This window comes from Octopus sinensis, linkage group LG28, assembly GCF_006345805.1.
Source record: "Octopus sinensis linkage group LG28, ASM634580v1, whole genome shotgun sequence".
Classification (NCBI taxonomy): domain Eukaryota; kingdom Metazoa; phylum Mollusca; class Cephalopoda; order Octopoda; family Octopodidae; genus Octopus; species Octopus sinensis.
The window spans coordinates 10,046,071-10,058,570 of NC_043024.1; the positions used below are offsets into that span (position 1 = coordinate 10,046,071).

The following is a 12,500-nucleotide window of genomic DNA, read 5'->3' on the forward strand; positions in this document are numbered from 1 at the left end:
ACTCCGCGTTGCGAAGGTACATACATACATACATGCATACATATACCATTCTACTCTAGGTACAAAGCCCGAAATTTTGGGGGAGGGACCCAGTCGATTAGATTGACTCCAGTCCGCAACTGGTACTTAATTTATCGACCCCGAAAGGATGTAAGGCAAAATCGACCCCGGCAGAATTATACATACATATATATAGGCGCAGGCCTGGCCGTGTTAAGACGCTTGCTTCCCAACCACATGATTCTAGGTCCAGTCCCTGTATGTGCACCTTCTACTATAGCCTTTGGCCGACCAAAGCCTTATGAGTGGAAACTGAAAGAAGCCCGTCGTGTACATATAAATATATGGTGCCAAAGATTCCAACATCACCATCAAAATACAGGTCCAGATACTGCAACAGCTTGGGTTTCAGAGGACCACAGCTCTTTAACACCCTCCCTAAATGCCTGAAAGACTTACATGGTGTGGATGTGGGTTTCTTTAAAACTAAACTGGATCTCTTCTTGTCAGGAGTCCCAGATGAACCTACCTCACGACAGGAGACGCAGATGCGGGCAGCAGCATCGAACTCCCTTGTTGATCAAGTGCCACGTATCAGAGGTGGATTCACATATTAGTGTAGCTCATTCAGCGGTGGTGCCCCAGCATGGCCGCGGCCTCCGGGCTAAAACATTTTAAAGAATTTAAGGATATATATACGTGTGTGTATCCGTGTGTATTTGTGTGTTTGTGTTTGTCGACCCACCATCGCTTGACACCGATGTTGGTGTGTTTACGTCACCGATAGAATAAGTGCTAGGCTTAAAAGAATAAGTCTTGGAGTCGATCTGTTCGACTAAAGGCGTTGCTCCAGCATGGTCGCAGTCAAATGACTGAAACAAGTAAAAGAATAAAAGTATTTATAATATATATATACATACATACTACATACATACATACATACATATATATATATATATATTATATATATATAATATATATATATATATATATATATATAATATATATATATATCTATATCTATATTTATATGTATATATATATATAAATAATAAATGCGCCCTTTTAAAGCCTAGCCAGGCTCATGGGCCCGGTTCCCCGGTTTCTATGGCGTATGTGTTCCCCAGCTGGACGGGACGCCAGTCCATCGCAGCGTTACTCATTTTTGCCAGCTGAGTGGACTGGAGAAACGGTCCAAGAATCGAAACCACGATCTCACGATTATGATGCTGACACCCTAACCACTAAGCTACGCGTCTCCACACATATATATATATACATATATAAATATATATTATGGACTAATTATGGATAAATACATCGTCTGTGAGTATGAAATCTCTCCTCATATCTCCAGAATTCAAACCTACTTCATTATTATGGATGGATTTACATTTTCAATTTCTGTGAAACTAAGAGGTTTTTTTTAAATACCTTTTTAAAGCCTGGTATTTGACTGTGCAACATTAAAGAACTTTGGAAGTCCGTTTATTATCTAAATCTGATTTTTATAGAACTATCCCTGATGTTTCATGAATGTAGCCACACCCCTTTAGACGTTTTGAGAACTCAGATGTTTTTTCGGCTGATGAGTACGAGTCGCTTGTATTTGCTGCAATATTTGCAGCCTCAATAAAGGTGGTCTTCGTACGAAACAATTGTACCGAAATATTGTTCCATTTTTGTTGCTTTTTTCTTGCATATTTAAATATATGTATATATAGATGTACATACGTACATACATATATATATATATATATTTATATATACTTATATATATTTATATATACATAAATATAATTTCGTATGTATGTATACACATGCGCACATACACTATGCATGCATGTTTGTGTTTGGTAGAAGAAGCAGGAGAAATCGACCTTGATACATCTCTTTCTCTTTCTTTCTTTTACGTGTTTCAGTGATTTGACTGCGGCCATGCTGGAGCACCGCCTTTAATCGAGCAACTCGACCCCGGGACTTATTCTTTTTTATAAGCCCAGTACTTATTCTATCGGTCTCTTTTGCCGAACCGCTAAGTCACGGGGACATAAACACACCAGCATCGGTTGTCAAGCAATGCTAGGGGGACAAACACAGACACACAAACAATTTTATCGGTCACTTTTGCCGAACCGCTAAGTAACGAGGACGTAAACACACCAGCATCGGTTGCCAAGCGATGTTGGAGGGACAAACACAGACACACAAACACACACATATATATATATATATATACATATATACGACAGGCTTCTTTCAGTTTCCGTCTACCAAGTCCACTCACAAGGCATTGGTCGGCCCGAGGCTATAGTAGAAGACACTTGCCCAAGGTGCCACGCAGTGGGACATGTGGTTGGTAAGGAAGCTACTTACCACACAGCCACTCTTTTTAAATTTTAAATTATATACCTTTTAAATTTTTTAAAATTCTGCCGATTAAAAATGAATAAATGCACACACACACACACACACACAAAGGCATTGAACGCGCGTGCGCACGCTCCGTCTTCCCCGCTCCTTCCTCTCCCATGATTAACCCCCATGGCGACAATTACTGACTGACGTCCTCACTAAAACTTCATTAGACATTTAGCAAAGGACATTAGTCATCTTCATCTGTCATATTTATTGCTTGACGATTGTCAACATATAAACACATACACACATGTGTGTATATGCACACAGACACACACTCTCTCTCTCTCACACACACACACACACGCACGTATATTAGTGAAGTAAGGAGTCCCCCCTCTCGTTCTCTCTCTATATATATATTTATATATATGAGCATGTGTGTATTATATATATATATATATATATATACATATATGAGCGTGTATATGAATGCATATATAAACATTTGCATACACACAAGCACACACACACATATATATAATATATATATATATATATATATATAACATATGTATACACACAAGCACACACACACAGACACACACACATATATATATTATATATATAAATATGTTTATATATGCATATATATATGAATATATATACCTATATATACAGATGTGTGTATATTTTATATATATATATCTATATATATAGTATATTATATATAGTTAATCCAAACAAGAAAGCACAAAAAAACACAACAACGCGAGGACGTGGAACAAATATAGTATTATTGGACGCTCAGGAAGGAAGGGAAGAAGGAGGGTTTAACGTTTCGAGCGGAGCTCTTCGTCGGAAACATAGGAGAAGGAAAGGTCCAGAGAAGGGAAGACAGAGGAAAAAAATCGCCAACGGTACACACGAGGTCACACACACACATATATATATATTATTCTCTTGCTTGTTTCAGTCATGTGACTGTGGCCATGCTGGAGCACCGCCTTTTGTCGGGCAAATCGACCCCATGACTTATTCTTTGTAAGCCTAGTACTTATTCTATCGGTTTGTTTTGCAAAACCCCTAAGTTACGTGGACGTAAACACACCAACATCGGTTAAGCGATGCTGGGGAACAAACACAGACGCGCGCGCGCGCACACAGACACATATATATATTTTGGCCTGCTCGCTTAGCCAGTGGGGTGACGTCATTTGAAGGCTAAAACAATGTAAAGCGCATTGTGACCAGCGATGTGTAGCAATATCTGATAACCTGGTCGGTCATGGTGATATATATATATATTTATCACCTTGACCGACCGGTCCGTCGGGCATCCATTGGACACCGCTGGTCACACCACGCTGTCCACTCCTCTCTGGATCGCGCCTTCCTCATCCACGAGATCCCAATCGCCCTCCTAAAATCGTAACTCCACCGTCGTGGAGACCTTCTGAGTGGTCGTTTCCGCTCGCGCGGGTAGCACTCGACAACTGCGCGGGTCCACCGATTATCAGTGAGCCGGGCGACGTGTCCAGCCCATCTATACTTGCTGCGTGTATACTCTGCGATGACATCCCTCATGCCGGACTTCTTTCTGATGACCTCGCTACTGATGTGCTCTCTCAACGAGATTCCAAGCATTGACCTTTCCATGGCTCTTTGAGCCGATACCAATCTCTGCTCTTCTCTGTTGTAGCCCATGTTTCACAGCCATATAACATTGCAGGTAGAACTGTGCTGTTGATGAGGTTGGCGCGGGTAGTCCTGTCCAACCTTCCCCTTGAGCACATCCCTTATGCCATTAAACGCCTTCCATCCGGCCCTTACTCTCCACGAGATCTCCTTTTCGATATCTCGGCACATATTCACTTCCTGTCCCAGGTAGACATAGTCCTTTACCTCCTTTATTTCATCACTGCTGACCACCATTCGACCTGTTGGTACGTTGTCGGACCACATGAATTTCGTTTTCATGCAGTTCATCTTGAGACCTACTGCAGAGCTTTTGATGTCGAACTCCGTCAGCATGGTCTGAAGCTGATCCGTGGTTTCAGCGATGATTACGATGTCATTAGCGAAATGGAGGTGGGTGAGTAGCTTACCATTGATGTTGACACCGCCTTACCAGTCGATGCCTCTGATGATTAGCTCGAGACATACGGAGAAAAGTTTTGGAGAGATCGCATCTCCTTGCATACCGTAAATCCTTGAATATAGTCCGCTCTTGAGTATAATACGCAGGGGATTTTTAGGGGGGGGTATACTTCTGATAAATCTAAATCTTGTGTATAATACGCACCCCTTCTCTAACTTGAGTTGTGCGTAATCAAGCCAGCAGCACCTAGTGGAACAAACACTTCCGCACTTGCGTAATAGAATAATGGTGATGTTCTTAACTGTTATATGGGAATGTAAATATGTTTGCAAATTGTTTTTGTTACATGTTATTCTGTGTTCTGAATACTTTTATTTTAATAAATGTTGCTTATTGCAAGTTATGGATGATTCTTTTATGACTTCATTGCTTTCAGGCTTAGCTTAAGGTATTTTCGCGCCCGACATCACAAAATGCGTCTGAATAAACATTGCCGGACAGCAAAGAGACTTGGACATTGCTTAGAAAATAATTTTCATTTTTAACCTCGTATATAGTACGCACTAGGGATTTTGACCTTTAAATTTTGGGGAAAAAATGTGGATTATACTCGAGGATTTATGGTATATATATATATATATATATATATATATAAGTATATATATATGACAGGCTTCTTTCAGATTCCGTCTACCAAATCCACTCACAAAGGCTTTGGTCGGCCCGAGGCTCTATAGCAGAAGACACTTGCTACTTATTTAATCGACCCTGGCAGAATTTGAACTCAGAACGTAATAGCAGAAGAAATACCTATTTCTTTACTATCCAAAAGGGGCTAAACACAGAGGGGACAAACAAGGACAGACAAACGGATTAAGTCGATTACATCGACCCCACTGCGTAACTGGTACTTAATTTATCGACCCTGAAAGAATGAAAGGCAATGTTGACCTCAGCGGAATTTGAACTCAGAACGTAGCGGCAGACGAAATACCGCTAAGCATTTTGCTCGGCGTGCTAATGATTCTACCAGCTCATCACCTTGTTATATTTATAATATTAACATCTAAGAGGCAGCAAGCTGGCAGAATCGTTGGCAGGCCGGGTGAAGTGCTTAGCGGTATTTCGTCTGCCGCTATGTTCTGAGTTCAAATTCCGCCGATGTCAACTTTGCCTTTCATCCTTTTGGGGTCAATTTCAACTGTAACACCTTAGATCATAGCTCTGCTGGATCAGAGCTGAGCTAGGGGCTAAATAACAACAACAACAATAACAACAGCAACAAATTTAATTTTTATATAAACAATAAAAACAAAAAAATAAAAATAAAAACATAAAAATCAATTTTTGTTTTATTTGATATCAATTACAGTTTTTGTCTGTTTTACTTTTTTTCTTTTTTTGTGTGTGTGTGTGTGTGTTAACAGAAAAGTATTTATCAATGAAGGGGTACCTGTCAATTGATGAGTACCCGGTTAAGTGATGAGTACCCGGCTAAGCGAAGGAGCACCCATCAACAGAAACAGTGTTACTCATCTCTGTTAGATCTTTAGAAGATCTTTGGAGTGTGAAGGTCACTTTAAGAACAGCGACAACAAACAATGAAGCAGACGACCTTGAAAGCTTCATCCTTTGAGGCATCTCTTAATGACAGACTGAAAGTGGTCTGGATGCCCTACCCGTACCACAAGGTGACGGTCGAGTGCATCTTGTATCAAGGACTTCCAGTCTTCATCTCCCTGTTAAAGAAAAAAAAAATACAAAACAAAATAAATTCCGGTGTGAGTCATAAAAAACAAAAAAAAAAACCTAAGAAAAAAAACCCAGCAGGAAAATGGTTACTCTCTCTCTCTTTTACTCGTTTCAGTCATTTGACTGCGGCCATGCTGGAGCACCGCCTTTAATCGAGGAAACTCAACCCCGAGACTTATTCTTTTTGTAAGCCCAGTACTTATTCTATCGGTCTCTTTTGCCAAACCGCTAAGTAACGGGGACATAAACACACCAGCATCGGTTGTCAAGCAATGCTAGGGGGACAAACACAGACACACAAACATATATATTATATATATATATATATATATATATATATATATATATAATATATATATATATATATATATATATATCTACATATATACAACGGGCTTCTTTTCAGTTTCCGTCTACCAAATCCACTCACAAGGCTTTGGTCGGCCCGAGGCTATAGTAGAAGACACTATCCCAAGGTGCCACGCAGTGTGTCTGTGTTTGTCCCATCCAACATCGCTTGACAACCGGTGCTTATGTGTTTACATCCCTGTCACTTAGCGGTTCGGCAAAAGAGACTGATAGAATAAGTATTGGGCTTACAAAGAATAAGTCCCGGGGTCGATTTGCTCGACTAAAGGCGGTGCTCCAGCATGGCCGCAGTCAAATGACTGAAACAAGTAAAAGAGTAAAGCCCACTAACCAGATTTGACTGCATGCATTTCAGAGTGATTATCTCCTCTTCAGCACCAGAGTCTTGTGGGTTCAAATATACCTCAAGCATATTTGAACTGGTAACAAGTTTGTATTTATCTTTTAACTAGCAGCATAGCCCGGCATTATCCGGGTATGTAAGAGCCCCTGGAGCAGACATAATGCTCGCTGTGAATTTTAAAAAAATTCCTGCCAATTTGTGAAAGATATTGTCGAAAATATGTCATCTTGAATTTGAACGCGATTTCCCAAAATGGCATGATTTTATCGATTTTTTCTGATGGTAAGGTATTGCATGGAAAACTAACGTCAGAATTTAGTTTCTTAGGGTAACATTAAGCTTCACCATGAGTTTGGTGAAAATCGATTGCAAGTTGCGAAAACTACAACAGAAAATGTGTTGTTGCATATGGAAAGCTTAGATTCTCGACCCCATGTCGAATTTATCGATTTTTTTCAGAACTGGGGGAACTTTTCAAAATTTTCGCTGTGTTATTTTTGAATTATGACATTGGGCTATGTGTGTGTCAAGTTTCATCAGAATCGGTTGAAAGCCGTGGTCAGGGTGAGGGTACAACCTGACAGACACACAGACAGACAAACTGCCGTTTATCTAGAGAGATGATATGCTTGGTTGGTCGACAACAGAGTCAAATGAGAACTACTTACCTCCAAGGAAGCGAGATGTCCAACTATGTACAACGCAAACTTGGCTCGTGTTAGGGCAACATTTAGGCGTCTACGATTCTTCAGAAATCTGTGTGAGTAAAAAGGAAAATAGATGACATGTTACCATGGATACAAAAGGGGACAAATGATCAAAGACATGCAAGCTATGACCATCTCGTCTTTCATTCAGACATCGTGTATCTAGGACTACATGTATAGCAAAGTGTTGCAAGAAGATCTGATAGATGGAAACTGAAAAGAAGCCCAACATCATCCTTTCAATGTCCCCTTTTCATGCTTGCATTGGTGAGACAGAATTTGCAGGGGATTTTCTACAACCGGATGCTCTTCTAGTCACTAACCTTATCTGTTTCTAAGTGAGATAATATCGTACCCTGGCCAGGCTTGTTTCTCTTATGGAAGACTGCAAATAAACGACACTGCTTGTATGACAGTGACACTCCTTTACAACTGCCGTGCAATATCAAGGCAAAGAGACACCCATGCATACACACACACACTTTCAAAGATATGCGTGTGTGTGTGTGTGTGTGTGTGTGTGGTGGGCTTCTTTTAGTTTCCACCTACCAAATGCACAAGGTTTCGGTTGGCCCAAGGCATATCGTAGATGGCACTTGCCCAAGGAGCCCCACCATAGGACTGAACCTGAAACCAAGGGGCTGGGATGTACATGGTTTCTATTCTCGCCACACAGTCATGCCTACTGGATTGTGGCCATGCTGGAGCACCACCTTTAGTCAAATAAATCGACTCCAGGACTTATTCTTTGTAAGCCTAGTACTTATTCTATCAGTCTCTTTTGCTGAACCACTAAGTCACAAGGACGTAAACACACCAACATCAGTTGTCAAGTGATGTTTGGGGGACAAACACAGACACACACACACACATATATATATATATATATATATATATATTCTTTACTACCCACAAGGGGCTAAACATAGAGGGGACAAACAAGGACAGACAAATGGATTAAGTTGATTACATCAACCCCAGTGCGTAACTGGTACTTAATTTATCGACCCCGAAAGGATGAAAGGCAAAGTCAACCTCGGCGGAATTTGAACTCAGAAAGTAGCGGCAGACAAAATACCGCTAAGCATTCTACCCGGCGTGCTAACGATTCTGTCAACTCACCGCCTTATATATATGACCGTGTGTGTATCGTTGGCGATTTTTTTCCTCCGTCTTCCCTTCTCTGGATCTTTCCTTCTCCTATGTTTCCGACAAAGAGCTCCGCTTGAAACGTAAAACCCTCCTTCTTCCCTTCCTTCCTGAGCGTCCAATAATACTATATTTGTTCCACGTCCTCACATTGTTGTGTTTTCTCTTTGTGTTTCCATGTCTGGATTAACTATATATACACACAACAGGTTTCTTTCAGTTTCCATTTACCAAATCCACTCACAAGGCTTTGGTCAGCCCAAGGCTATAGTAGAAGACACTTGCCCAAGGTGCCACACAGTGGGACTGAACCCGGAACCATGTGGTTGGGAAGCAAGCTTCTTACCACACTACCAAAACACACACATCTGAGTCAGTCAAACGTCGACCAACACATTAGAATGTTAACTCCTTTCTGGGAATTCTCCACTGATGAAATTCCCAAATAACCAGTTTCAACATAATAATTTTAAATTGATTTAATTTCATTTAATTTCTCTAATTGAATTAGATATCGAAACGGCTGTAGGGATAAGAATTTCATATTATATTGATTTGAATGTCTATATGTCAATTTCTCAATTTTCTTCTCTTTTCTCATATATATATATACACCAAGCAGGAGTGGCTGTGTAGTAAGTAGCTTGTTTACCAACCACATGGTTCCGGGTTCAGTCCCACTGCGTGGCACCTTGGGCAAGTGTCTTCTACTATAGCCTCGGGCCGACCAAAGCCTTGTGAGTGGATTTGGTAGACGGAAACTGAAAGAAGCCCGTCGTATATATGTATGTATATATATATATATATATATATATAATATATATATATATATATATATGTATGTGTGTGTGTTTGTGTGTCTGTGTTTGTCCCCCTAGCATTGCTTGACAACCGATGCTGGTTTTTTTACGTCCCCGTTACTTAGCGGTTCGGCAAAAGAGACCGATAGAATAAGTACTGGGCTTACAAAAGAATAAGTCCCGGGGTCGAGTTGCTCGATTAAAGGCGGTGCTCCAGCATGGCCGCAGTCAAATGACTGAAACAAGTAAAAGAGTCAAGAGTATATATACACACACACACACACACACACAGGGTGGAGAGAGAGAGTGAATATAGTGACAGGGTTGACACCCCTTCCTGGGGGTGCATTCTACATACTAAAAGCAGCCATGGGTATAACTGTGACAACTTACCCAATACTACCAAATGAGCCATGGGCACGCACACAGGACATTATAATGATGTCATTCTCCCGTCCTTGGAATCCATCCACCGTAGTGACGTCGACATTGGAAAGTTTCCTGAAAATGAAAATAAATAAATTCCATAAAAAGATAACAAAATCAAGCCAACAAGGGGTCTAGCTATGCAATCCTTTGGTCAGCTAGAAATAGCAGCCAAATCTGTTTTCGTTCAAACCACCTTAACCCCATGACAATGGTTGGATCTTTTCGGTTTGAATGGCAGTTTTTTCTAGCGGTGTCATATGAAATTGTCACCCATAATTATGACCCTAGTATCGATCTATTGCATTTCAATCTGTGTTAGGGTTAGGTTTAGAGGAAGGGTATCTTTTTTCTTCACAAATATAAATAAACCTAATCTGTTTCTTAAACGAGGGACATATTCGTACGGCACAGAATGTTTTTTTTTACCTCAATAGACGTCATTGATTGGTTGAAATTGCAGAAATTGAAGAAAAAAAAACAACTAATATCTTACAAACTATAGAATTTTCTCAATAAAGCCAAGAGAAAAAGATGTTTTATAAACACATTCTACCAGTATACGAAGTTTAAAAGTGTTTTGTTACGTGGAAATTATGTTAAAAACTGCCATTCAAACCGAAAAGATCCTGTTTTTTTTACCTCAATAGATGTCATTGATTGGTTGAAATTGCAGAAATTGAAGAAAAAAAACAACAACTAATATCTTACAAACTATAGAATTTTCTCAATAAAGCCAAGAGAAAAAGATGTTTTATAAACACATTCTACCAGTATACGAAATTTAAAAGTGTTTAGTTACGTGGAAATTATGTTAAAAACTGCCATTCAAACCAAAAAGATCCTGTTTTTTTTTACCTCAATAGATGTCATTGATTGGTTGAAATTGCAGAAATTGAAGAAAAAAAAACAACAACTAATATCTTACAAAGTATAGAATTTTCTCAATAAAGCCAAGAGAAAAAGATGTTTTATAAACACATTCTACCAGTATACGAAGTTTAAAATTTCTTAGCTTCGTGGAAATTATTTTAAAAAACTGCCGTTCAAACCAAAAAGATCCTGTTTTTTTTTTTACCTCAATAGATGTCATTGATTGGTTGAAATTGCAGAAATTGAAGAAAAAAAAACAACAACTAATATCTTACAAAGTATAGAATTTTCTCAATAAAGCCAAGAGAAAAAGATGTTTTATAAACACATTCTACCAGTATACGAAGTTTAAAATTTCTTAGCTTCGTGGAAATTATTTTAAAAAACTGCCGTTCAAACTGGAAAGACCCCAATGGTTTCTTATCAGGCAACTAGGTTGCACTAACGATAATCATCTCAGCTGAGATGAGCAATTAGTGCATGACAACGGTTTAGCATGTATCTTTGTCAACTGCTTTAAAGCATGCATTACTCTTTACTCTTTTACTCATTTCAGTCATTTGACTGTGGCCATGCTGGAGCACTGCCTTTAGTGGAGCAAATTGACCCCGGGACTTATTCTTTTGTAAGCCCAGTACTTATTCTATCAGTCTCTTTTGCCGAACCACTAAGTCACGGGGACATAAACACACCAGCATCGGTTGTCAAGCAATTCTAGGGGGACAAACACAGACACACAAACACATACATATATATATGTATACATATATACGACAGGCTTCTTTCAGTTTCCGTCTACCAAATCCACTCACAAGGCTTTGTCGGCCCGGGCTATCAGAAACACTTGCCCAAGATGCCACGCAGTGGGACTGAACCGGAACCATGTGGTTGGTTAGCAAGCTACTTACCACACAGCCACTCCTGTGTTGTTTATTTATATAAACTGTCATCAAAATCAAAATCGAAATCGATCAACATCAATAGAAATTGTAGCTGTGATACCAGTGCCAGTGGCACGTAAGAGAACCATCTGAACATGCCTGTTGCCAGCACCGCCTCAACAGGCCCCCGTGCCGGTGGCACGTAAAAAGCACCATCCGATCATGGCCGTTGCCAGCCTTGACTGGCCTCTGTGCCGGTGGCACGTAAAAAGCACCATCCGATCATGGCCGTTGCCAGCCTTGACTGGCCTCCGTGCCGGTGGCACGTAAAAAGCTCCATCCGATCATGGCCATTGCCCTGACTGGCCTCTGTGCTGACATAAAAAGCACCATCCGATCATGGCCGTTGCCAGCCTTGCCTGGCCTCCGCCGTTGGCACGTAAAAAGCACCATCGATCGTGGCCGTTGCCAGCCTTGCCTGGCCTCCGTGCCGGTGGCACGTAAAAAGCACCATCCGATCGTGACCGTTGCCAGCCTTGCCTGGCCTCCGTGCTGGTGGCACGTAAAAAGCACCATCCGATCGTGGCCGTTGCCAGCCTTGCCTGGCCTCCGTGCCGGTGGCACGTAAAAAGCACCATCCGATCGTGACCGTTGCCAGCCTTGCCTGGCCTCCGTGCTGGTGGCACGTAAAAAGCACCATCCGATCATGGCCGTTGCCAGCCTTGACTGGCCTCTGTGCTG

General features: G+C 40.7%; 1 protein-coding gene across 1 annotated transcript in view; it reads right to left on the minus strand.

Annotated features, from left to right (window-relative positions):
- LOC115225802 (lysosomal acid phosphatase) overlaps positions 1 to 12,500 on the minus strand; it is a 71,141-nt gene that overhangs the window by 46,001 nt on the left and 12,640 nt on the right. The window contains exons 7-9 of the mRNA XM_036514514.1: positions 9,973 to 10,080; positions 7,592 to 7,679; positions 6,145 to 6,198 (exon numbers count right to left, since the gene is read on the minus strand). Of these exons, the coding sequence (XP_036370407.1) occupies positions 6,145 to 6,198; positions 7,592 to 7,679; positions 9,973 to 10,080 (250 nt within the window). The remainder of the gene's footprint in view (positions 1 to 6,144; positions 6,199 to 7,591; positions 7,680 to 9,972; positions 10,081 to 12,500) is intronic.